The following is a 27,110-nucleotide window of genomic DNA, read 5'->3' as shown; positions in this document are numbered from 1 at the left end:
CAGTGGATGCTTCCCCAGCTCCCCTGGAAGTTTTCCCTGCCCATTTCCAACATCAGATCTATAGAAAGGGCTCTGGGCAGGCAGCCCAAACATGGATTTTGGATGTGGATGACAAGAATTACCTGGAAAATCTCCCAGCACCAACCCAGTCTAGGAGAAAGAAAACATTTCAGTTCACCAAGCCCAGTGATTTTTCATCAGTCTGTTTTCCTTACCACTGCAATCCCATTATTTCCCCAATACAGCCAAATAGGCTTTACTAGCTAAAAACAAATCCCAGTCTCTGATACAGTAATTTCTTCCCAATAATGCAGAAAAATCAGAATGTTTCCTCCATTATATCACTGCAAAAAATCATTATTTATGTTCAATATTTCTTGCTGTCCACTATCAGCTTAAACAAATAAAATGTGAAATGATAGATAAGAACTGTGGATAACAGAAGTATGGAAGTTGTCAGGTCTTCAGGATTTTTTGTTTGTATTTCCCATCCCTGGTGACATCACGACCCTCTTTTTTACTGTTTTCTCCAAAATGACCTACAACCATTGCTAAAATACCCTAATATAACACTTGTGGTAAAATTGAATGGTTTTTAGTGTAATCTCAATCTTCAATCCACAGATTTCAAGGTTTAAAGTGTGCTTTGAATGGAAAGTCATTTGCCTTTTATAGAACCAAAGAATTGTTAAAGTTGTAAAAGATCTTTAGGATCATCAAGTCTAACTGATGTATTTTCAGTAATAATCACAACGGTTTGGGTGGGAAGGGACCTTAAAGCTCATCCAGTTCCATCCCCTGCCATGGCCAGGGACACCTTCCACTGTCCCAGGTTGCTCCAAGTGTCCAGCCTGGCCTTGGACAATTCCAGGGATCCAGGGGCAGCCACAGCTTCTCTGGGCAGCCTGTGCCAGTATGAAGAGGAAGGAAAGAAGAAAACAATGAAAGGCTGTGTAAAAACAGGAAAAAAAAGTTGAGAACTCTTTAGTCTCAGCTGTTATGCTAAAAAGTTGCATTACTTTAACTGATCTGAGAAAACATTTCAAAATTTGAGTTTGCTTCAAATACATTTATTAGACAGAGTGCTCTGTCTCCAGAGCAGGGTAAAACCAACTGACTGCCTTAGGGCTGGTAGGTAGAAATCTGTTTACTTTAATTACAACTACAAAGAAGAGTCTACCACCTAAAAGAAAGAAACAGGCACATTTTATTTAAAGAAACAAACATTAAAGAAACAAATGTTAGAAACATTATAAGTTCTGAGCAGTTTCTGGATCCTGCTGAGGCATGGATTGGGAAAGCACCTTTTCACAGTCTGGAATGCCTTGGCTTTGCACACCTGACCTTCCTAACTCAGCTCCTGCTCTGGTTTTCTATCCCTGCCCATATCAGGCTCTGCCACTGCCACAGATGTTGAAAATGCAGCTTAACATGTTGCTGGTGTTCAGCTTTCTCCTCCTCACACCCATTTCCTTGAGTGTCTTATTCTCAAGGCAGTAGGGATGGTAGGGAAGGCATTATTTTGTCTCTCTAAAACCACAGGGCAGATTTTGGACGTAGTTTACCCTCCCCAGAAGGATGAATCTGCATTTAGCACCCAATATCACTGGTAACAAGGCACACAGGGTGTACCACAGCTACACAGCTCTGCTCAGGGCTGTGCTGCCAGGGAACAGGCCCATGAGCAGGAACTTGTAAAAGATTGTGAGAGGGGATTCAACATTCCTCTCAAAAATTGATAATAAAACACTTCCTATCAGACTATTTGGAGCCAGGCACTCTTTTTGCCAGTGCTCTTCGAGCATGGCAGCCAATTCCTCAACACAGAGGAATTTCTTCCATGAATGCTTTCAGAACACAGACACTGAGAAGACACCACTTCATTCAGCTCTGCTTGAAGGCAAAAGCTGACAATCTGTTTGTGGATGGATCTAAAGGCTTGGATTTTTTGGATGCATTTGTGTCCTCGGATTTCTGCTCCTGGCTCTTTTTCACTTCTTCTTCCTCAGCTGTGGAACGCTTCCGCTTTTTGTCTTCTGCTAAGTCACTGACTCTTCCCCCTCTTGCTTTTTCAGTCCACACCTTTGAAGGAGAACAGAAAATGAGAAATTAGGCCACAAAACTCACCACTTTGTTTTATAAACATTATTACTCTGATTTTAAGGTACTGAGATAATTCCTAAATGAATAGGGATTAAGTAAGGAACTATTTCCTCCCTTTCCTCTCTTCTAACAACATCCTCCTTCAAAACTGGACTTCTTTTGAAACTGTATGTGAAATTGAAGCTCTTAATTGTCTTTCTGGAGAAATGAGAAACCCAAAAGGCCCAACAATTTAAATTAGAACAAATTTAATCCCCAGTGAATTAAGTCTGGCTATGTGACTTTAAACTCATTTCTTTTGTTATTTGTTCATCGATTACATTCCTCTCACAAGCCTCACTTTGGAAAAGCTGCTTTCTGATATTGCTTATAATTCAGTTCATATTTTCATAAATTATATGTCATAGATCATGGCACAATTTAAAATTGAAATCCATAAAGATGGACTAGAGTGTAATTTCAAGAAAAAATTCCTAACTGAAAATAACCCAGGGATTCGCTGGAGGGAAAAAAAATTATCAAACCCACAGAATTAGAGAATGTTTTCTTACCATCCTTTCCTCTGATGTCAGCATTCTAAATCGACTCATGCCTTCTTTTATTACTTCTGCTTCGTTCAGATCAGGATTATCTGTCAAAATGTTTGCTCTGTTCTCTTCTAGCCACATCTGGAAACCTGTCTTGGGTCTAAAGCAAGCACACAAAAATGGCCTGGTTAAGAAGATTATAGGAAAACCATATCCTCCCAAAGCAACATTTCTGAGCAGCACCTAACTGGGATTTTTTGTTCTCAGAAGAGCTCTGAGGGCAGCAGCCTCCTCTCTCCCACTGCAGGATGCTCAGAGAACATGCTGACAAGGCAAGACTAAGTCAAGCATTTTTATTAAAACTGTGAAATATATACATATGGAAATTAATATTCCAGTTTTAGAATGACAAAGCATAATGGTTCCCTTCCTTTCTGACAGGGTCCCATCAACCTAAAAATAGAGCACATTCATTAGCACAACTCAGCTCATCCTTCTCACAGCTCTCCTTGCCACTTGTTGTAGAACATCATCTGTAAAGGTTAAGGAAAAGAATGCCAGTCCAAATGAGTAATAATTACCTGCATCTTCCTCAGCTAAATGAAGCCTAAGTGAACCACGATTGTAATAATGCAGGTTTCATGAGGATTGGGATTGTCAGGAAATACATCTTCTTCCCAGGAACAAGAAAGATTAGAGCCTTAGCTAGGAAGAGATGAGCTCCTCAGGTGACTGAAGGTTTTGTTGACCTTCTCTTTTAAAAAAACCACCAGAATAAAGCTTTTGTTCTTTCACATAGAACCCTTGACTTTGAGATTTTCTAGAGCTGTTGAAACTTTCAGTGTTTCCTATACTTGGAACTGACACAGCAGCATGGTTTCATTTATCAAAGGTCATTACAAGTAGTATCAAGGCAAAAATTGTTGCTTAGAGCCCCAAAATTATATTTTGAACTTCTCATTTATTATTCCTTCCCACATTTGTCAAGTGGGTTCATGAATGTGACAACTTGTGAGCTAAACTTTAATCTTCATGTTATATTTCTTTAGCCAGACTAACAGATTCAGAAATAAAATAGATTTGGAGCTTGCATTTCAATCAAAATTGGAATGTGGCACTGAGATGCACGTGTCTCTCACCTTCTGTTTTCAGTGTTTTCCTGTGCAGTGACTTTGGTTTCCTGGGACTCGTTTCCTGCTTTTTCTTCTGTTTCTTCCACTATTTTTTCACCAGGATTAGTTGCAGGTGTGCGAGGCTGGAAGAAGGATGCTGCTAAAGCCTACAGAAATCGAGAATAAGAAAGAAAAAGGTAAAAACATCTCACTCTAAGACACCATGTACCTTGTAGCCTAACAAACCCCAAGCCTTTCCTAAAGACATAATAATCACTTGCGTTAACAGAGTATTTAGTCCATCCAATTTCAGCACAGCAGATGTTTACATTATTTAAAATAAAAGTACAAGGCTCTGTACAGAAAGTAATTTCTACAATTGATTTTTGTTTCTGCTGTTTTATATGCAGTCAGTTTTTGCACTATGCTTAAATGAATTCTGCCATCCAAGCTGCTTTACTCGCAGGGTTTCATACTTGATAAAAGCTGGTAAAATTCCATTTCTTATTTTTTCTTCAATGAAATGATGCAAGAAAGACTATAAACATTACCTGCTTGGTCTTGGGTCTGGGAGTCAGAGGCTTTATAACTGGAGGGTTCTGTTTGTTTACAGCTCGACTGCCAGACAAAGATGTTTTCTTTGAGTATTTGGTCATATTGTCTAAAATATTTGCTGAGGGGACCACTGGGTCCTTTTTGCTGGATGACACCTAGCAAAACAAATAAATAGGTGTTTTATTTATCTTCTGTCATGTTCCCCTCCAAGGTACCTGTTATATTGGAAACTCCAGACAGAATCTGTTGTGATTTTCAGAGCATCACAATCGACCCAGCTGCAAAATTCTTACCTTAAATGGATTCACTCGTCCTCGACTGCTGGATGCAACCAGAACTATTTCAGAGGAGAGAAAAAAGAATGTAAAAATGTGAGCACTCACACACATATCCAAATCTTTGAGGCAATGTGCACATTTTATGTGAGTAGAAAGAGAATTTAATAACCCCCTGAAGGTTATGCTGTACGTGCTCAGCTATTCTTAGTTATCAGAAATGCCACACAGGACCAACAGCTTAAAATACAAACCCAGAGGAAGACCCAGTACTTCCTCCACTCCCAAATCCGTTTCCACTCCTATTATTCTTGCTCAAGGGTTGGCAGGTTGCTGGAGGTCACATTCTGCCCCTGCCTGCCCACACTCACAGTTCTACCTCAGGATTTCTCACTGTGTCTTGCAAGTAATAAATGTGCCTGTGATTAGTGAAACAAGTCCATTGATCACTGCTCTCATTTGTCCCTTGTCCCAAAGAATGCCTTCATGGCAGAGCCAGGCAGGCACTGATTCAGCATTTGGCACAGCTAAGGCAATCAGAACTGTGCTATGGAACATCATTAGGTGCTGAAGACGGGAACAGGGAATCTCTAAAAAACATGAGAACAACAACCAGCGTGACCAGGCCAGGTTGGACAGGTCACACCTGAGATAGTGGAAGGTGTCCCTGTCCTCGGCAGGGGGTTGGAATGAGATGAGCTTTAAGGTCCCTTCCAATCCAAACCATCCCATGATTCTGGGAATTTACAATTTGACAACACTGTTATGCACTAAATTTAAATAGTAATGGGAGAACAAAGGATAAAAAACAGGAGCAGATATTGTGAAGAATGACAAAGGTGTCACCTTTTATCCTGGAATAAATGATTTACTCACCAGGCTTGGGAGTAGTCACCTCTGCTGAGGTTACACCTTTGGAGAAACGATTTGGCTCTTCTGAAAAAAAGAAAGGAGTACATATTTAAATCCAATAAAATATTGTGGCATAAATTCTTTTAAAAAATCAAACCAAAGAGACAAGTAAGGACGGATGGGGCTTGAGCAGCCTGGTCTAGTGGAAGGTGTCCCTGCCCTTGGCAGCAGGGCTGCAACTGGATAATGTTTAAGGTCCCTTTCAACCCAAACCATTCTGTGATTCCATGATTACAGTAAAATTATCTATATTTTAAAGCATGACTTTTCATTTTCAGACAGTACAAACACTTTCACAAAACCATCTGTCACCTCTACCTAGATTTAGAGTTGTAAATTTATTTCTTAAACCTTAAGCTTATTCCTCAAAGTGTGCCCAGCAAACTACTCATCTATCAATCCACCTCCTGCAAGACTGGAGCTGAAACCAAAGTAATTGATGAGAAGGTGAGACAGTCCTTCAGGAATAAAATCAGGCAACAGGAAAAAGTCCCCCAGGGCCCCTCTAATGGATACTGAGCACAATGAACACAGAGCTGTGGCACAGCAGATGACACACAGTGAACTTGTCTCTCTGCAGCAACTGCAGGCACAGGCTGGAATATGGAGCCACTTAATTCCTTATTAAGTCTGCAAGAGTTATCTGGATAACTCTCAGTCTATTCAGAGAATATATTTTTCTTACTCTCTTTATGTACTTCTGGGGTTTCTTCTGCTTCCTCACAGGCATCAGTTTCTTCAGCATCTTCCACTTCTTGGTCCTGCTGAACATTCCTGCCTGGCAGCCGGCCCCACTCCGTGGCAGAGCTGCTGTAACTAAAAGGAAGGAATTCAGCACAAAGGAAGTGGTCACCAAATTCAGAAGGAAAACTGAAACAACAGATAGCAAGCTCACTTAACTAATTTAGGCAGTAAGAACAATAACATTTGGCATTCATGTGCATTATACCTTGATTAAACTGTGATGATTAAAGATTCATTAACCACTCCATAGCTTCATTGCCAAAACAGTTTGCAACAAATATAAACACAAATATTAAAGATCTTCTGTAATCTCCATATAAATACATATACCTCCAGTACCATCAAATTACTTTTCTGCATTCATGAATATACACAGAAGTGGTAACATGGATATATAATTTCATATTGAAGGCATCAAGCTTTAACATTTAATCTGATTATTCTCTAAATTCCCAGTATAATAGGATGTACAATTCCTGCATTTTCCTCCTAAAATCTGCCAATTACCAAAATCTGTATAATTATACATAAACAAAAGGCCCATTTCTTTCAACCAAAACAGTCAGTATTAGATTACTCTGGCACTCAGAACAACATAGTGTTTGGATGGATTTTAACCCTCAGAGTGGTAGAAGTTGCAGACATGGGATTACAGCTTCCACACACGATCCAGAAGAAGAAGCCAGAATATTTAGAAATGAGTTTTGACTGTACAATTTAACACAGAAGAATAAGGGAAAGGTGACAGATAAGTTCAGGGACTTATCAAGTCCTTTTGCTTAAATGAGTCCCAAACTTTGTACATAAAATTGCTATAGGAAGACATTGTTTCCAAAAAAATGACACAATGAATATAAATATACATTATTATTATTATTATAGATTTAAATATATTAAAAAACAACCCCATAACAATTTTTTTTAAAAACCACCAAAACACCCACACACACCTTTTGCCACATCATGTTATACAAAGCAGATGGAGGTAAGAGAGGAAAGATTGATAGCACAAAGAGAAAAGGAATGCAAAGCCAACCTGTATATGTTCCATAGCTTTGAAGAGCTGGGATTAGTTAGGAGGGCATTAGAATAAATAAAAGAAACAGATGGGATATTGAAAAAAAAAGGAATGGGTGGAGAAAGATAGGTGTGGGATGACTCAAGACTGAGAGACTGAGACAAAGAGAAAAAAAAAATTAGGTGGGAGTCAAATAACCAAAGGTAGGGAAAGGTGGGAAAAGAAAATTCCAGCAACTTATTATTGAGCCTGCTTTGGCTCTGAGGCTGCTGGACACAGGCACACAGGGAGTGAGGAGTGGAGACATTTCCCTCTGGGCTGCTATCCTGGGACTGATGAGCCCTCACAAGACACCAACAAGGATGTGCCATTCCACAAATATCATTTACAAGCAGAGCAACTCGAACTGTCACTTCACCCACAAATCCCCTGCAAACTGTGACCCAGAGAAGTTCACCAAAACATTAACAGAGCAGTAAAATCCACCCCAGTTTTTTAGTCACGGAAATTCGCGTTACCCAGCGCTCGGGTGCTTTCGGAAATCCTCTTCCTCTTCCTCCTCCTCCTCCTCCTCCTCCTCTTGCCGTGCTGCTGCCAGCTCCGAGGCTTTTTGCATAGCCATGTCGCTGAGGCGCTGGGCCAGGCTCAGCCTGTGTGAGCGGGAGGCGTATTTGATGGCCAAATTCACCACGTTGTGGGTCATGAGGTCAGCGAGTTCCATGCAGCGGAACTCACGCTCCAGCTTGCAGGAAAGCTGCAAGAGAGGAAACCTGGGGAGTCACACACCTCAAATCCACAGCTCCCTCAAGACTCCAGGAGTAGGAGATCGTGGTCTTGATGGAGTGAATGAATAGACAAGCCACTAACAATCATGAGGTACAGATGAAAGAAAAAGCTTTTTTATTTCTTTCTTCCCCCCACCCTTCACACTGATAAACAAGATTTCCTTTTTTATTAAAATCTGAATTAGCTGGATTGCCAATCACTAGCCAGACTCCTAATAAGAGGAATCACACCAGCATTTACAGCAGATGCCATTTACAAATAAATTATAGAATCATAAAATGGTTGGGATTGAAAGTGACCTTAAAGCTCATCTCATTCCACCCCCCTGCCATGGGCATGGACACGTTCCACTACCCCAGGTTGTTCCAAGCCCTGTCCAAGCTGGCCCTTAGCACCTCCCTCAGGGATTCTTTCTATTATGTATTTGTACTTACAGCAAACAGTTTCATTAGCAGCTCCTGCTGTTCTTTCACTGCCTGGTTTTTAGCATTTTCATCAAATTCATAGCCATTTTTTGACAAGTAATCCACGTGGCTGTGAAATACAACAGATCGCCAGTACTGTTCCTGAAAAAAAAGGAGAAGGATGAGTGCTGGAATTCAGAGGGGAAAAAACTGTCCACAACATAATGCCTAATAATTTACAATGTATTTTATCCACCTAAATGTTCCATTCCTCTGATAATGAGGGTGAGGGGTAGACAATTCTCCTTCAAGTCAATGCCTACCAAGGAAAAGATGAATAACAACCACACTTATACAAACTGATCCAAACAGTTGCCATACATGTTGAATTCCATTTATAATACAGGCTTGCAGCAGGATGAAATCTACATGTTCACCAATATACTGTCAGGATAGACAATTCTACAATATGTTATTTTATCTGCTGTCCCACAGCAAACTGGAAGTATTCCAAAATAACTCAGTAAACTTAGGAGTTTACTTGAGAGACACATAAACAGAAACTATAATGTAAGTATGGCTATCAGACCAGGCTAGCCTTGTTCAAAATAATTGTAAACTTATTCAAAACCAGAATATTTTCATCAGATGTATTAGAATAATTTTCCTTTACCTACACATATTCCCTCAAGGCAAATTAACAGTTACTGGCATTCTCATCCCATTATTTTGGGTAGAGGGAGGAATGGCAAACATACTCTATCAGATAAAGAACAAAACACTTAACCAAATGAAGGAGAATTCATTAAAAATGACAGTGTGTTTATTATTGAAACTTTTTATCTACACTTCTATCAAAGAGAATAAATTTCAAATAGCATTAAACTGTTCAAAGGCTGAGGTTAGAATTTTATGTTCATTTCTCTTTTGAGCATCACAAGTTTGAAATACTTAAACCAATAAAAACTGAAGAATAAATACAGTTATTTTTCTACAAGTTGTTCACAGGCACATCTTGCTTCAACCAGCCTCTAAATAAGCCAAGCCAGAAGATCTGTGTTGTCAGTGATTATGAGTTTGGATACTTAGAAAATCTATTAAAAATTTTGTTATGCTTAAAATAGTAAAATCCAGACATTTTCAAGGGCATCTTGACTAGGATCCCCAAATCTGGTATCACAACCCACTAAAAAAAAAAAAAAAAAAAAAGAGTGTGAAAGACTTCATTGGTGAGAAACAGATCATGTGTAAATACAGCTTTGCATCAGCTCTTCCCATTTTATTTTGTGTTCACATAGAAACAGCTGTGAACCAAACCAGAAAAACTCCACAAAACACTAAACCCAAATAACTCCCTTGGCCACGTTTTACTCAGGGCTTGCACTGTCCTCTTTCACAGCAGGGGTGATTAAAAGGGATTAATAAATCCCCACTCCAGGGACACCTGAGCCTCCCAGCTGTGGACCCCACACCATTCCATACCTCCATCTGTCCCTTCTCCGTTGTAACTTGGCAATAAGGAAGTTTAAAAGGCAGGATGGCTACAGCAGGTCGTGGCAGGGTGGGAGGGAAGCGAGCTCCTTTACAAGGAATACACCTGAGCACAGGAAACAGAACACAGCCACACTCACCACACGTTCCACATCTCAACCAGGTCTCCTAAGCAGCAAGATACTTTAAGGGGATTTGTCCTTTGGAAAGTAGCAATTAAATGACTGGCTTAAATACAACAATGGGTAAGATTGCATGAAATAAAGGGTTATCTTTACATGGCAAGCAAGAAAACATTTCAAAACCAGCAAGGCACACGCTGCTCTTGTTCACACTTTAAACTCCAAACGTGACACTCTGATCTTGATCTTACATAATGTTTGATTTAACAGCTGTTACAAAGAGTAAATGCAATATATTAAAATCAGAAATCGTTGAACAACTGGAGGCACAGACTTATTGTTTCATTATATTTAAAGGAGTAATTTCTGGTAACAATCATTTAAGCAAACCATTGACTGGGGAAGAGCTGTGTTTCCTGCAGCACCAGTGCAGCATTGACAAAAATATCTGGGTTTCTAAGCTGCTGTTTCAGAAACTTGAAAAAAAAAAAAAAAGAACAGGAAGCATCAGTGTTCTGGCTATCTCTTAATTAAGGCATATGGTGTTTGTACAACAACCCTCCCCCCTCCTTATCTTCATTATGCTGCTGGTTTTGAGTAAAATGTTCTTTGCAATTCAGGGAGCAGCACTCTCTTTCTTGGAGTAGAAGGAAAAATTCAGGATGAGAGACTCACAGTTTACCATCTTATCAATGTGATGTGACCTGCATATTTTTGGTGAATTTTCTGGAGGCCAGCAAAACGATTTGGAGGGAGAAACAGGCAGAGAAGTGACATTTAAACTGAAGTATCAAATTATTTCCCTTATTCTAAAAAAGCAGAGTATTATGAAGAATACCAAGTAAATTTAAATAAAATGTGGTCTCCCACCAAACTCTACAATTATCCATAACTAGCAAAATAAGAGAGTCTAAATCTCAGTAAAATACGTGAACTGATGGATTCTGCTCTGGTAGGAAAGGACATACACCACTGAATAAAAAAGGCCACAAATCAGGCTTAGCAACAAAATGTCCAGCATGCATGTCACACTAAAGAGAAACAGTTATTTAGACACACCAGTGTAACATTTTACAAAGAAATGGTTAGCTTTCAGCTAAATTTGAGCAATTTCACATCCTAAATGGTTCTTCCAGGCCACAGTTTAAATATTAATATAATAATAGACAGCTCTAATTTATCTCTGTCTGATGATGCAGATGAGTCATAGGATTGGATTCTTTTTGAAGGCAAAAAAGGGGAAAACATAGGGGGGGGAAAAGATACCAGGAACCCCAAAACTTGGAAAAAAAAGAAAAGAAACCAAATCCACCAAAAGCAGAAGTAGATTTTTAAGAGCCACTGTAACTTTAAAGTTTCTCTAGCAAAATGCAGTTTTATGAATGTGTCAATAAAGTGCAAACACACCTCTGAGCCAATGAATCAGTTAGAAATCATAAAACTCTAATGAGTGACTCAAAACCAATTTAATAATGAATTCTCCATGCAGAGTTCTATTTGGGGAATTACCATTTGCTGTGCACATTGACCGGGCCCCAGCTGAAGTTTGCAGTTTCTCTCTGTAAGAAGGGATTGAAAAGGGATTCTCTAGGATTGAAAACCAAGACAAACCAAGTGTTTCCTTGTGAATTATCTGACCTGAGCTGCTGGGGATTTTCATGGATGCCAACGACCCAATAATGATCATATTTCCCTTTGCAATGCTCTCTGGTGTTGCACACTGGAATCCAAGTGTTCCCAAGTCCCCGGTTCAGCATCCTCACGATCCCCTCGGAATCCACGTAACAAGGGGTACCTGTTGGTCATAAAATTTTACAAATGACAGCAAATGACAGCCCAGCAGGATGGGAGTGGTGGATACAGCTGGGAAATGATGGTTTACATATTTCAGACACGACGTCCTCGCTCCCAAACACAGCACAAATTAAGTTTGGAAAAGGCAGTTTCCTTGGAAAGATGCGCCACCTTCTGTCGGCCAACACCACTGCTGGTCAACCGACAAGCTCAAAATTAAAACATTTTATGGACAAATCGAATTTATACTGCTTGGGTAGATTCCCAAAGGAAGTCAGCTATTATACAATTATTTTTTATGTTTATTATAAAAGATCCTCCCAAGCTACCAACTTTAGAGGGTTGGGGTGATCTTATGGTGCATTAACACAGTTTATTTCTTTTGGCTGAGCAGGAAAATCAATCAGGAGAACCAGTTCTCATAACATTTGAATGGGAAAATATTAAAGATTTCTGATAAATATATTGAAAGAATAGAAAAACAGAATTCTGTTTAGTGTCGAGGAGACTGGAAGAAGTCCAAGTCCCAAGATCTACATTATTGAAAGGGAATTAATTAGCCAAACTTCTCCACAGAATAACAGGATGGTTTGGAAGGGATGTTAAAAATCATCTCATTCCACCCCCTGCCACGGGCAGGGACACCTTCCACTATTCCACGTTGCTACAAGCTCCTTCCAAACTGACCTTGGACACTTTCAGGGATCCAGGGGCAGCCACAGCTTCTCTGGGCACCCTGTGCCAGGGCCTGCCCACCCTCACAGGGAACAATTCCTTCCAATATCCCATCTAACCCTGCCCTCTGGCAGTAGGAAGTCATTTCCTCCTGTCTTGTCCAAAGTCCCTCTCCAGCTTTCCTGTAACCCACCCCAGCAGTGCCAATATTTCTCAACATCTCTCCTGCAGGTGTTTCATACCTTCTGCAGAGAATCCAACCCACACCAAATAGGATTTCATTGTAAGAGCAAGCGGGTCTCCATGCAAAACTTGTCTTTTCTTCATTCCTAGCTCCATCAGCTGTACCCCGAGGCACTGGTCCCCATCAAACCCAGTACCTAGGAAGAAGTTGTTCAATGATTGTGTTAGAAAACAGAAAAAATGGCTAAATTCGTTTTGAATCAAAAATTAATTCTATTGCAGCGTTACCCATAGATACCACTGTCAGACACACAATTATTTGATATTTTGGAGACACAAGATGTGCATAACAACAACTTCCTTAATTTCCTGTAGTAATTCCCTCTGGCACATCTGAAACCCAAATTCAATATATTACTTTCACTGTCACAAAATTCTCCCCTTCCCCACAGTTTAATCTCAGCATCCCAATATCAAACAGGCTCTGCTGTCAGAAGTCACAAGTCCATGGGTTATGACGGATGTGCTTGTAAAAACATCACCCAGAAGAGGAAAAGGAGAAACACCATGAAGAAAACACTCTCTGGTGATTATCAACAAATTAAGCAGTGTGTGAAGCCAGTGAGAGGATTGAAAACAACCCCAGTTCAAAAAAAGACAAAAGGGAGAAAACTACCTCTGTGATAAACAACCATCAGCTGCTCTCCATGTCCTGCCATGGACACCACTGGGCCTGGCAGGCTGAAGATCTCTCTCTGAACTCCCCCAACTGTGAACACACGGACCAGCAGGGCAGTGGTGGCACAGGCAGCCCAGCCCTGACCTAGACAGATGGCCTCAATGTCTTCATCCTTTGGCATATCCACAGTCCACTCTTTGTTGGCATCCCAGGAGCCAAAATGGATGCAGTGGAGCTTGCTAAGGCAGAAACAAAGAACCAACAAACATCTCCACATGAAGTAAATACAATATCTGAAAATATACCAGTATATTGAATTTTTATCAGAGATCTCTGATGGAACTACAGAAAATTTCAAGTGGTCATTTGCAAAGGTGTTGCTCTTATTACTCAAAAACTGAAGAGCCAACTTGACCTCCAGCAATGTAGATTTAAAGCCTCTAAAGCCTGAAGCAGACAGTTGAAAGGTCTGAGGGGAGATTTTTTAGATAGAAGCAGGTAAATATCCTCCTTGGCATCCTGAATATCATTAGAAGTCAGTCATGTTATGCTCTTTCAAAGGGAAAAAATATTAGAAACTTCAGTTCTTAATAATTGAAAAACTGCCTATGACCAATCCACAGACATCATGCATTTTGAGAGGTTACCCATTTCCATTGAGAAAAAACTGACACTTTCAAAATCAAACAACCAAAATGTAACAAACAATATTTTTAAAGGGTGCTTTTCAACCTACCACTAGGCTGTATGTGTGAAAATAAGAATATCTTTCTTCAAGATATTTCCACAGAGACCAACAATAAAATACTGTTGAAATTGTTTTTAAATGCAAGAATAGAGTTTAGCTGGCCCAGATGCTTAAATTTTTCTACGGTTTTCATAAATCTGTGTTCTTCACACTTGAAATTCTTATGGGTAACTCCAAACATCTCCTTAGCAACAGTGTGAAAAGGAATAGCTGAACCCTTATGATAGATCTTTGATCTGAGCAGACTGAAAAACTATTGTTCATGTTTACAATTCCCTTTGAGCCTGAAGTGTGTGAAGTTTCCAGTATATATATATATATATATATTTGAAAAAGGAATTAAGAAGAAATTCTCAAGAAACAAATTACATTTTTCAATACTCTTGGAAGTCTTCAAGTAGGTGGAAGCTAAAATCCTGCTTGAAAGTAGTCCCATAAATAAAAACCGTGGTCAAAAAGCTCAAAAATTGATAGAAGCTGATAATTAAAGCCGAAATATTTATAACAAGTTAAAAGCAGCTTATGGGCTGTGCAGAGCAAGGCCATGACCTACCTTGGGAGCTCCTCTGTACTGTCACAGGCCAGCAGGATGGCCTCAGTGGACAGGTCAGCCATGGTGTGGCTCAGGGAGTTGGGCAGGTGTGTGGCGTGGTGCACAGAGGTGTCGTGGAACTCGATGTCGATGGCGTTGTCCTGCTCGTCGTTGTAGCAGCGAATGATCCCAACCGAATTCCACACCTGGCAAAAAGAACCACAAACATCTTAAAAACATCAAATCAAATGCTCTACATCTGGCAGATATACTGCCCTAAACTAGCCTGCTGTAATTATTTTATCTGAAACCAGAGCTGGAGAAGGATTGAAGACCTGTGTAATCGGGACTTGTGGTTCCCAAAACAGCTGGATTAGGCAGAAAGAAGTTTCACTCTCACTGCTTTGCCATCTTTCTCCTTGCCAAATTAAGTGTAAAGAACTTGCAGATAGAAAGAAATAGAGAATGATAAACATGTAAGTCTTAATAGCACAAAAATATCTACAGTTCTGATTTTAGAGGAATTTTTTAATGGATTTGCTAGAATTGAGTAGCACGAGTACAAACTGCATAGCTTGATTTTATCTTAAAGCAAAGCATTTATTTCTATAGCAACTGAAATGTAAACCAAAACATTATGGAGTCCTTGCATGAATACAAAGCTTCTTTCCATTATTTAGCTTCACACTGCAAAGTATTAAAAAAATAATAAATCTTGGATTAGATTAAAACATAGCACGAAATGGACAAAATTAAACATAAAAGAAGTATCTAAATCTAAATAACCACACAGATTTACCATGAAACGATGCATGAGATGCACAGGAGTGGAGCCAGACTGGAAGGGCTTTTGCTTGGGGGTTGGCATTGGCCCATCATAGAAAGGCTGCTGTGTTGATGATGGTGGCAAAGCTGAAAAGCCACCAGTCTGATCATCACCATCATCCTCCTTTTCAAGAAGACCAGATCTAGCTTTTATCAACCCAATATCTAGAAGTTAAAAAAAATAAATCTTACACACAGTATTATGACAGAATATAGGCTTAAAAATTTAAAACAGTCAAGATTTCTCTGGAAAAACAAAGCAGAATATATCTGAATAGAGGATGCTAAATGATCATCTCAGTAAAAGAGCTCTGGAAAATAAAATAAATTGTGTACCTAGTGAGTTATCATCATCATCATCAATTACTGCCCGTCTCACATGGCCTGGGGGTTGCACAGGGTCATCAGCATCATCCTCATGATCTCCAGTTTTTGGGGAAGAAGGTGGTTCAACCATGTCCCCATTTAAATAATCATCATCATCTCCATCAAACAGATCGTTGTAGTCTTTGGTCACTGCACTGGCAACCTACAACCAGATCAGCCATCAGCACAAAGCTTCCTTTGGACATGGAACTCGAGAAATAACACACAAGAGGGAACTTGCAAAGCACAGAACAGACTGTTCCATATAACTTATGACCTAAATGATATTAATTCAAGAAGTCATTGGTAGTGAGCACCTTGTCATTTGGCTTCTCCACATCACCAATATTTTCCAACAGCCCCAGATTTCCTTCATTGTCTGTGTAAGCAATTTGCTTATATTTAGGGTGCCATGCCAGTCCACAAATTGAGTATTTTTTCTCATGCTTCATCCTAAAAAGAACATGAAAATAATGGATTTTAGTAAGGTCCTCAGGGCAGAACCTTCCCCTCCAAGAGTTATTGCAAAAAGTGGTACATTTTATTAGTACAAGAAAGTGATATTACACATAATAAGATAATTAATAGGTCACCTTCAGAGTAAACAGCTGCTATAAAAATAGAGCAAGTCTTCCTTTTCTATGAAGAAAATAACTTAAGGTTTAAAAATCAATCAGAATCATATTCTTAAAACAACAGCTTCCTGATACACATTCAGAAGACAAAGGAACTCCTCAGCACTCATTTATTCCAGAACCATCCAGCTATAGAAAGAAGAGTATTTATTTCTCTCGAATAAACTGATAAATTAATCCTCTATCTTTCCATCCTTTATCCTTACAAAAATCATCCCATTAATTATTTACATAATCTGTCTATAATTCTTTACACAGAGATTGCAGTTACAATCATGTTTCTTACACAGAATATTCAGACAATTGTCTTCTTCTCTACCTCATTTAATAATATCTTTGATTTTAATTGGGGGGATATTTAGGGGATTTTAAGAGCTTATATTAACCAAATTGCAATTTGCAATTTTTGGCCTACAGGTGACCTGTGTTCCCCTCTCCTTCTAGAAAACATGTTACTGGTGTCTGGGATGTGAGAAAAATTTGTTTCCATTAAAATCATCTTTTAATCAACCATCAGTTTCAAAAATAGTAAAAGATATACACAGAAAGAGAGAATCTGGGATGTGAACAAAATCCACATTTAAGTCCCTTCCCTAAGATGCCTGACAGGTTAAATCAGAAAACCCTGTCAATCTCATCAGGGTTTCTCAAAAGGCAAAATTCTACATTTGCACAAAGAAGTTTTACAGAAAAGACCATAAAATTCTATTCAGAGAAAAAAAGATTAAGTTGGGGTTTTATGGAACAGCACTGAGTACCTCTCTATGCACTGCTGGGTTGCCACATTCCACACCACTATATTCCCATTCACACTTCCAGCTGCCAGGAACTGCCCACAAGGAGACCAGGCCACAACATTCAAGGGCTAAGGAAAAAAAATAAAAAAATAATTATCAAAAGTGACCAATGCAGGCACAGCATTCCTGTTCTGGAGCTTAAAACAGACAGATATTCTGGAATAAAAAAAATTAATAAACATCTTTAGCAGACCATATCCAGCCTTCTGTATATGGGCTGGGGTTAAGTAGTTCTTTTTCTTTGAAAACTATTATAAAAATGGTTGCTTTAAAAAAACAACCTTTAAGAGAGCACATCTATTTTTGTTTCAGACTATGCATCTTCTGTCATTAAACAGTGCCACGAGGTGAAACAAAATCCAATTCTAGACATGCAGAAAGAAGCAAGAGTGTATTTTGCAATCTCAGCACTAAACATAGCTTTATTTATTTTGAACTTAATACAGTCCCATATATTAAAATCCAAGGCTGTGTGTTCTGCATCTTAATAACACTAGAAGGTGTTCTCTTCAACCCAAAGATTCCAAATACATAGTGAGGTCAAAACAAAGAAGGTGGTACAGTCAGGTCTACTAAATTCCAGCTCAATAAAACATAAAGTGAACAACTGACATCTCTGCCCTGTACAGAAATAATACTCCTGACATTTTCTCTAAAAAGCTCTCTATTTAGAGCAATTTGTGAAAACAGATGTTCTTCAGCTGCAGTGGGTGAGTCACTGGGAGACTTTATAGACCTGGTGTGTTACTGTGAATGAAAGAGGGGAATCAGAGCCACGTGAAGGTGTTTGACACCACTCAGTGTCTCTGCCCTGTTTTCCAACAGACAGTAACAGGATCAGAAATTAAACAGAAAATGTGAACAATCATCACCATGAGAAGGGGGCCAGGGAAGGGAGAGGTACTGTGTAGAAGACAATTTCTAGCAGAACAGCATCTAAATTACAGAGTATTTAACAAGCTCCTGGTCTCTGCACCTACCTCTGTGATGGAGGCATCTGAGAGAGTGAATTGACTATCCCAGGTTTCTCTTCTGAACAGCTCAACAACTTTATCTACAGGAACTGCCAGAAACTGCTCAAGGGAAAAATATTACACAATTTAGAACAAGTTACCTGTCAAACAGAACACTCAAACAGCACAGTTCCTTCATTCAGAATCCTCACAGATGTGACTGCCTCAGGATTTAACAGTTCTCTAACATGCCAGCCGTGCCAACTGAGAGAGGAAGCTGAAGTAATTTAAATTACAAGGTTCTTTAATGCTTTCCACATGCCACAGAGCAAAACACGCCTGTTTTTACTGTAATTTTCATTTCCTTCTGGCAGAAAACTGCACCATAAGGTTATAAGTTCTTATTTATGAAAACACGACACACACACACAGAGTTTTCAATGCCCTGAGCACAAGGCTTAGGTGATTCTTTATCCTCCTTCCCCAAACTCCTTTTGATGAGGTTACAATTTCTCAATAAATCTGATTTGAATAGCTGATTCCTAAACCAGCTCATTTCATCTTCCATAAAACTACATAAATGTTACTGGCTGGTTCTTTCTTTAGGATTTCTCTTTGTTTGGATTCTAACAATTTGCTTTGTAAGAGAAGCAAGACAACTGCTTGCATTTCAAATATATGTGTGTGTGAAGAATTAGCCTAAAAATGGGAAGTATTTGGTTTTATGCAATATGGGTATTGAAACAATGTACTGAGGGTGACATTGACTCTTCCATGGAAAATTGATACATAACACTGTCACAGCAGCCAGGGATTTTGAAGAATCATGGAATCACTCAGGTTGGAAAAGGGATGGGGACTCCACCCTGGGTAGCTGTGCTGACAGGTCTGACAATCCTTTTGGTGAGGAAATTTTCCCTAATATCCAATCTAAACCTGCCCTGATGCAAACTGAGGCCATTTCCTCTTGCCCTGATGTTTGTGACGTGGGAGAAGACACTGATCCCCACCTGGCTACAGGTGCAACTTTGATCTTCAGGTGAAAAAAAAGGAAGCAATTTACTAAGGAAATATTTACTGATCAGAGCAAAATTTACTTAAAGCAGAGAAGGCCAGGACTCCTTTGATGCTCTGCTGTGAACAATTTGATTACTTCCCTCGTGTACAATGTTCCTTCCTATTCAGCACACCAAGACTGTTTAATGCTGGTTAGGGCTGACAGCTGGACTCCTGCCAAACTCAGTCTGGAGCTTAAACAAGGAGCCATTTCCAGTTTTTTATGTTTCCTAAAAAGGAACTTCACCCCAAATATTTTCCTTACTCCCAGGAGGTGCAATTTGGGCTTGCCCAGATTGAATTCCGTCATTGGACTCAGAGGCAAAAGGAGGATTAAGATGTGATAAAATAATGTCACTTACCTTGCCAGTGCCAGGTTGCCAGGCAAGCCTGCAGATTGATTTAGCATTTATCACATCATTACATTTCTGCAGCAGCAGCCAGCTTGTCGTGCATGTCTGAAAACAAAATTAAAAAAAATAAGCTTCTAAGCTCAGCAAAAATCTGCTGTTTAGTACAAATGCTTAAAGGAAAAGGGTAGGGGAGAAAAACCAAAAGGAAGAAATATATCTGAACTGAAATAATCTCTTTCATCAAAATACAGTAGTACATACTGCCTTAAAAATACTTTGTCAATGTAGCCCTGAAACTATTTTAATGACAATAAAACTACTTGTAACAGAAATAAGATCACAGAACATGTATTTTTAATCAAGTACAGAACAAATGAGCCCATCTATTTTTAGGTTATAGAGAAATGTGGCCAAAAAGCATTTGTCAAACCCAGATCAACTGCAGCAAGGTGACACACAGCAGCCTGAATATGGTCCCAGCAGTATAAAGAATGAATGGCTGTAATCTCAAATCACAGCACAGATTCATGCATCAAACTGCCCAAATCCTGGAACATTCTTAGGATAATTTCCCCTGAAGGCACCCACTGTCAGTCTGAAACATGAGATTTCACACAATTATGCTTGTGTCTTTAAAAAGCAGCATGCCACAAGTGTGGGGGGCATATTTTCAATTGTACTTACAGGAATAATTCCACAGGGATTCTTATTCCAGTCAGTGGCATTTAGCAAAACTAATGCCATATCCATATGCAGAACTGCCTTATTAAGGCCTTCACCTGAAAATCTCAATTTCCTTCCAGTTCTAAGAGCAGAGGCTAAATGTGTTTATGACAGTTAATAAATTGTTTATTATAATCAAAATTCCTCAGTCCTGAAAGCAATGAGCTGAAATTCTGAAATGAGGAATCTGATGTCAGTTGCTATCCCCATTTTGTCCTTGGCACTTACAGTGTTGGCCAATTAGGAGAGATGAACGGAAGGAATCAGGGATTTCACAGGCAGGAAGAACAAAACACAGCTACCCAGGCAACATTTCATAATCAGGTTTTGGAATTTCTCCCAGAAGCAGATAGAAGTATTCTGTGAAGTGTAGCTAGATTTCATCCCCAAAAGGAAAATCCTACTCCAGGAGGGTTATTTCAGTCCAGCTCTTCTTGCTGTCTGTGAAATCCTGGATTTCTTAGGAAAGATTTCACATGGAAAGGGCAGCCTTTACCTGATCTGCAATGCTCCAGACTCTGACAGAACCGTCACAGCTCGCCGAGGCCTCGGTAAGAGAATGGAGTAAACAAATTAATAATTAAAGACATCGAGAAATTAATGCTACAAAATGGAAAAATCCCTATAACCATTGCCACAGACACAGGAAACACAGGCAGTTTTAAGAAGAAAGCCTCCCTGTTTAAACCACTTTAAGATTTAAAACTTTTCAAATGCTGTCATCTTGATAATTGTACTCAGCTCCAAGCTGCTGTAATTACGAATCCTCATACTTCTAGTGAGCTATTTATTTGCCAAAGAGGCTCAAAATTATTATTGAATTTCTTTAGTGAGGCACCTTTTCTCCTCTAAATTAGATTCCAGAAGAACACAGGAAGTAACTGATTAGGAAAGCAAAGACTGAGTTCTCCTGGGAGGCAACAAGTTGTGACAGACTCCATTACCAGCAAGGTCAAAAGAAATGAAGTTGTCTCACCTGCCCAGTCACTGGTTGGTTTTTTTTTTGGTAAAAACTACATTTTCATTTTTTTTCCCCCAGAGAAAATGAGATTCAAAGCAGAAAGCAAACAAGAAAAGTTTTGGTATTTTTTTACCAGGTAAACATCCTTGGGGTCAAAAGACAGGCTTAAAACAGGAGCATCGTGTCCTCGGAATGTTTTCTGCTTGCTGCTATCAGCCACCTCCACAACTTTGATCATAAAGTCACTGCAGATCACAATGACATAAAATTGTTAACATTGCTATTAACAATGACAAACTATGTTTTTATGGCCATAAAAATTGGGCATTAAATATCTTTTGGGGAAGTTATTGCTCTCAACACCAGATGATGCAATGGAAAATGAGAATCTTGAGGCTTGTTACAATAGGAGTCAGGTCAGACTGTTTTTATCAGAAAATTATTTTTGTTCATGTCAAAATTCATAAAATATAGTTGTTTTTTAGAGATATTATGCACACACAGACCATATACTTCTTCAATATAATATTTTACACGATGTAATAAAAATCTCTGCTCAGATCACCAGAGAGTCGATGACTTAACAAGAACTATCTGCTGAGTGGGACCAATATTCATGACTATAATTATTTGGCCAAGTGGCTTTTAAAGAAAAGTTGGTGCAAGTAGTTTATTTTGTATGACTTTTTAACAGGATTTTAAGACTATTTAGTGTATTAGATAAAACAGGAGAATTTTTACAATTCCATTCCTTCTTCCAAAACTGCAGCCATTGCTGCAGTTTAACTCAAAATTTATCAATCCTAACTCCTAAGACAAAGAGCTCCTCTGAAAAACTTCCAGTACCACTCCCTCTCAAGCCTCATTGCAATGCCCTCAGAAATTTCATTTTATGATCTAATTCTATAGGGTTAACGATTATTTTTAACCTTTTATGTTTAGTCCATAAGAACTTTGGCAGCCAGTTGGATGTTAAATTTATATACAACTGAAGTTTGAAGATTTCATGTAAAAATGGAGAAATTTGGGACAAATAAAGGCAATTCTTCTCAGCTGCACTCCTTCACTTCATGGCTTTCACCATTTTCCTTCAGTATGACACAGAAGACCTCACTGAGGGGTGGCCTGACAGACTTGTGAGCTCTTTTTCCTAAAATTGTGGGAGCCCCAGCCAGGCTGCAGGAGTACTGAGGGGTTATAAAAGTTTTAGAAACAGCAAAGAGTTTGCTGTCTGCCTTATCTCTCTAATCAAAGTCAGATCCTGGGGCAGAGCTGCTCTCTCAGAAACGAGCACTGGCAGAGGGCCCAAAGCCATGATCCCTGTCAGATTTGGAGATCACAGTGGGTACTGCCCAGCCTCCCAGTTTTGGTGGAGCTGCTGCCAGAGTTCACAGTCCAGCATGTTCATCCAAAATGCTTTTCTGGTTCAATTCACACTTAGAGGAGTCAGGAAGCAGATCTCTGCCATCTCCCCTGTGGAGCAAAATTCCAGAAGAGAGGCAAGCAGGCAGCCTGAATTAGCTATGACTGCTCAAAGAGTTCACCAAATCCAATTAAGAATCACCTGACCCTTAAATACATGAAAAAAACCCACAAAAAAACCCATTGACTGCTGGTTATTTCGCCTCCTCTGCTAAAGGACTAGAGTATATTCTGTAAAAGCACATGTGCTGCTCAAAGAAAAGAACTAAACTACATATTAAATTCCCTTCAGGCAAGTCTTGAAAGTGTCATCTGTTACCATTTGGCAGATCAGTGATGCTTATGCCAGAGAATGACTCAAACCTCTCACACAAATCAGAACCAATCTAACTTTTAGATGTGCACATTCATCTGCAGCTCCATGACCCTGAGCAGCTGGGACATCATCCTCAGCTCCCAGTGACAAAACCCTCAGTGAGAGGAGACATCCAAAAAGGTGAACACTTGTGCTTCAGACTGAGAGCTGAAAGCACTCAAGCTTCCTAAAGAAAAGAAATTATTTCACAACACCAGACTTCTATATAAAACTACTTATTGGATCAAGTATCTCCCAGAGCATTGTTCCCTTAACTCCTCTTCATTCCTTTCCTCCCCTCCACCCCCTGAAGGCATTTTCCAATCCTTTGCAGCCCTCAGAGGTTTGTGGGTTCATGACCTCGTTGGTAACAATCAGCCTGTGAGGAAGTTTCCAGACTCTGAAGGGGCAGGAGTGTTTTCCTCATGGTGCCCACATTACCTGGATCCAGCAGCAACTCTGGTGCCATCAGGACTAAAGGTGACATGGTTGACATGCATGGTGAAACGAGTGAGGATCCCATCTGGATCTCCCTCAGGAAATGTGTGGATCTGGACAGTGTTGTTGGAGACTGCTGTGATGAGTTTTCCATTCTGACAATAAAATCAGTCATAAAATCTGTCAGTTAAAACACATTTATGTCACAGAGATAAAAATCCCGCTCTGATGTCCCAAATATTTTGGGAGATTAACTTTATTCATTCCAAAAAGGTCTGACAGAAAGAGTAGTAAGGGAAATACTCCTTAAATTGTATTTTTTCCACCCAAAATACAGACAAGCATAGTAACTGTAATACTTTATCACTTGAACCAAACTAACTTTCATGCCATTCAGATTCATCTGCTGCAGCATCAAGAGAGGGCACCCTTGGACTGGAATTCTCAGTTAAAAGCCACCAGGGAAAGATGAGAAGTTCATGAACTATAGCTCAGTTCTTTGCAGAAAACAGAAGGTAGACATCTACTGAAAATTAATCCAGATTTTTAAAAGTGCAAAACAAAAGAAATAATTATCCCATACTTGGAAAATAATACCTCTTTGAATGACAATATTATTCCTCAGTTGTGCACAGCAGTAAAACTTTAAAATTAATATCAAGAAATGCCTTATTTTCTTTTATTGTGTGTATTTTTGGAGAGGGAGGTAGTATTGTGGTTGGGGATTTTTGTTAAGGTGTATAAAATTACAGTAAAAATCCTGAATGTAAAGGAAGCAGCAGTCAATAGTGAATAACTTAAAAAAATAACTTATTAGATTTATTACCTAGATTACATCAACATCTCAGAACAGTCCCTCATGACATTTCATTAATGAAGAGTAATTATGGAAAAAGGATTTCCTGACATTTAAGTCTCTCACTGTTTTAAAAATAAATCATCTCTCAAAACTAGGAGCACCTTTTTCAATTCTTCCCAGGATTTTTCCTCATCTATTCTTTAATAGTTTTAGCAATTTCTGTCTCTACCACTGATTTGCTAAGAGAACCCATTCAAGTCACCTCACTTGGTTTGTGAAACAACAATTAATGTGATGGAAACCTACAGCAAAATGCTCTAAAAATCAATTATGAAAATAGATTTTACAGGTATTGAGTAACAGATGCATGAGGTATGTTAAAAAGGACACAAGAAAGAGGACTCAATTAAGGCAGTAATTCTGATTAAGATTTCAAATGATAATTCTTATAATACTATACAAATATGTTAATAGTCATTTATTTCCCCTTTCATACTCCTCTATAAAATCACAAGTAGTTGAAAAACAGTTTTTAAGTTTCTTTTTATCACTGCCAGATTAAATACAGAATATTTGTAGAATATGTAAGCCTCTGATGTAGGCTTCTGGAAGTCTTCTAAAATTGCCACAAAGACAGTATTTTAGACCCACTATGATTAATGTAATATAAAAAAAAAATGGACACAAAGGAAATAATGTGACAATTCTCAAGCTAAATATATGAACATGCATAGTAAAAATAATTATTTTCTATTATATAAATCTTCTTCTCACTTTGGGCATACTGGGTCAGAGGCATCTTTAGGCCAAACAACAATTTTGAGAGTGAAACATCAACCAATTATTAAAAAAAAAAAAAAAAAAGGTTATCAAACCATTACTCACTTTGTGAAAGCAAGTTTTGATTAATACAGATTATAATTCCTTGGACTTTAACACAGGCCCACATAAAACAACCTCTTGGCTTTCTTCCTAATACTTGATGATCACATCCTATGCTGGGAAAATTCCTGCAACTCACATGGTGAGAAAACAATGAAACAGCCTAAAAAGTTCACTGCATAATTAGCTTAATCTGCTGGATTTGTTTCTCAGAAAGGAGATCAAAGTCAGGAATTAATATAACTGAATGTGAAGGAAGAGGAGGGGAAAAAAATATGACAAAAGTTTAGTAGAAATTATAATTCCTCTACAGCTGTGTATGGGGTAGAATGAGTTGTCAGAGGTAATTCTTGTTTATTGTTACCCACAAAGCAGCATCCCTGAGCTGGCAAATCCACCATCTGTAGGAAGATCCACAAGTGTGAGGAGTTGTGTTAGCCTACCTTTAGATCACATGAGAAGGCCTTTTCTCCCACACTAATGGACTTTGGATCATCATCATCCAGATCTTCCCAAATCCTAACATCTCCATCACTGCCACAGGTCACAATGCAGCTGTGGAAAGACACAGGATTTGTTAACATCCAGGAATTTGCATCCTTTTGTAAGAGTTTGGTTGTAATGCCCAACAAGACTTTCTGTGGTTTCAAGGGATTGTTACCAGACCATCTCTTATGAACAGTCTTTGCAACGATAATGAACTTAAGAAAGGAATAAAACAATATAGATTTTAACTATAACCAGTATATAAGGTGTATCCTTTGAGTTTGTTTTGAAACGGCTTCGTTTTTTCTAGTTTACCTTTTAGTCTATAAAAAGGTAATACTAAATATATAGTTTGTATTTATACCCTCAAGAACTAGCACAAGGAAGAGATGAAAATATAGCAATCCCAATATTTCATTCCTTCAACTATATTTTTCATTTCTTAGTGCATACACAAACGTATTTACTCCCACACTACACTGATTTCTGCTAAAATCTATGAAGTCACTATCATAAAATGTGCATATAGATTTTTTTTATATATAATACTTACTATATATATACACACATGGGGATATATATATATATATGCTTATATTTAAGTTATAAATCAATCACTTCTAAACTCAGAGCACCTAAATATGTCACACAGCCAGTTCTCAGCACAGGCAAAATCCAAAGGATTTCTTGGACCATGCCAGGCCATAAATCCATCCCAGTATCTCACACGGCAGTGGCTCATATAGAAACTTACAGAATCATTAAGATTGAAAAAGCCCTCTCAGATCATCGAGTCCAACCATTCCTCCAGCACTGCCGAGGTCACCACTGATCCATGTCCCCAAGTGCCACATCCACAGGGCTTTTAAATCCCTCCAGGGATGGGGACTCCACCACTGCCTTGAGCAGCTGTGCCAATGACTGACCACTCTTTTAGCAATGAAATTTTTCCTAATACCAAACTCCAGGGAAAGCATCAGACAGGAACAAGCCCAACTCTCTCCTAGTCCCAGGGAACGGGGCCGTTACCTGCCGGTGTCATCGAAGCAGACATCGGTGTGTCCCTCGGTGTGGCCATAACGCATCGGCTTCTGCCTTGAGGGCATCCTGGCTCCCACCTGTCTGCTTATGGAGAGCAAAAAAGAGGAGAAATAACCTCAGTTCAAAGGAAACACTTCAGGAAGAGCATCAGATGGGGAGACAAGGTATGAGCTGCTGGGACACTCACCCATTCAACCACCTGCGGGGATGGGGACACAGGGATGTGACACCAAGGGATTGGGGACATGGGATGGGAAATGAGGACATGGGAATGGGGACATTGCTGGGACAGAAGCACAGGGATGAGAGATGGAGACACTGTAGGGATGGTGACATCGCAAGGATGGGGACATGGGGT

At 39.2% G+C, this 27,110-nt stretch overlaps 1 protein-coding gene across 1 annotated transcript; it reads right to left on the bottom strand.

The window, feature by feature from the left end:
• Positions 1–1,184: 1,184 nt before the first annotated feature.
• Positions 1,185–26,831, bottom strand: WDHD1 (WD repeat and HMG-box DNA binding protein 1). The gene is made up of 25 exons (XM_014871442.2): positions 26,741–26,831; positions 25,669–25,780; positions 23,548–23,699; positions 21,463–21,574; positions 20,865–20,915; positions 19,655–19,750; positions 18,264–18,356; positions 17,245–17,351; positions 16,169–16,304; positions 15,822–16,014; positions 15,460–15,650; positions 14,682–14,866; positions 13,378–13,619; positions 12,761–12,898; positions 11,688–11,844; positions 9,919–10,033; positions 8,467–8,598; positions 7,765–8,000; positions 6,170–6,300; positions 5,449–5,508; positions 4,591–4,634; positions 4,294–4,452; positions 3,770–3,909; positions 2,655–2,790; positions 1,185–2,082 (listed from the first exon to the last, which is right to left on the bottom strand). Exons 1-25 carry the CDS (start codon positions 26,815–26,817, stop codon positions 1,885–1,887), a joined length of 3,393 nt encoding a protein of 1,130 aa, XP_014726928.2. The 5' UTR covers positions 26,818–26,831; the 3' UTR covers positions 1,185–1,884.
• Between the last annotated feature and the right edge of the window lie 279 nt (positions 26,832–27,110).

Source organism: Sturnus vulgaris, chromosome 6, assembly GCF_052056855.1.
Source record: "Sturnus vulgaris isolate bStuVul1 chromosome 6, bStuVul1.hap1, whole genome shotgun sequence".
Taxonomy (NCBI): Eukaryota; Metazoa; Chordata; class Aves; order Passeriformes; family Sturnidae; genus Sturnus; species Sturnus vulgaris.
This window is presented reverse-complemented; position numbering and strand designations above follow the sequence as displayed.

Excerpts from the sequence above, each read along its gene's own strand:
- WDHD1 (XM_014871442.2), bottom strand. The coding sequence starts at position 26,817 with ATGCCCTCAAGGCAGAAGCCGATGCGTTATGGCCACACCGAGGGACAC. Across the intron at positions 25,781-26,740 it reads TGCTTCGATGACACCGGCAG|CTGCATTGTGACCTGTGGCA; the intron begins GTAACGGCCCCG and ends GTCTTTCCACAG. Across the intron at positions 15,651-15,821 it reads TGATGATGATAACTCACTAG|ATATTGGGTTGATAAAAGCT; the intron begins GTACACAATTTA and ends TTTAACTTCTAG.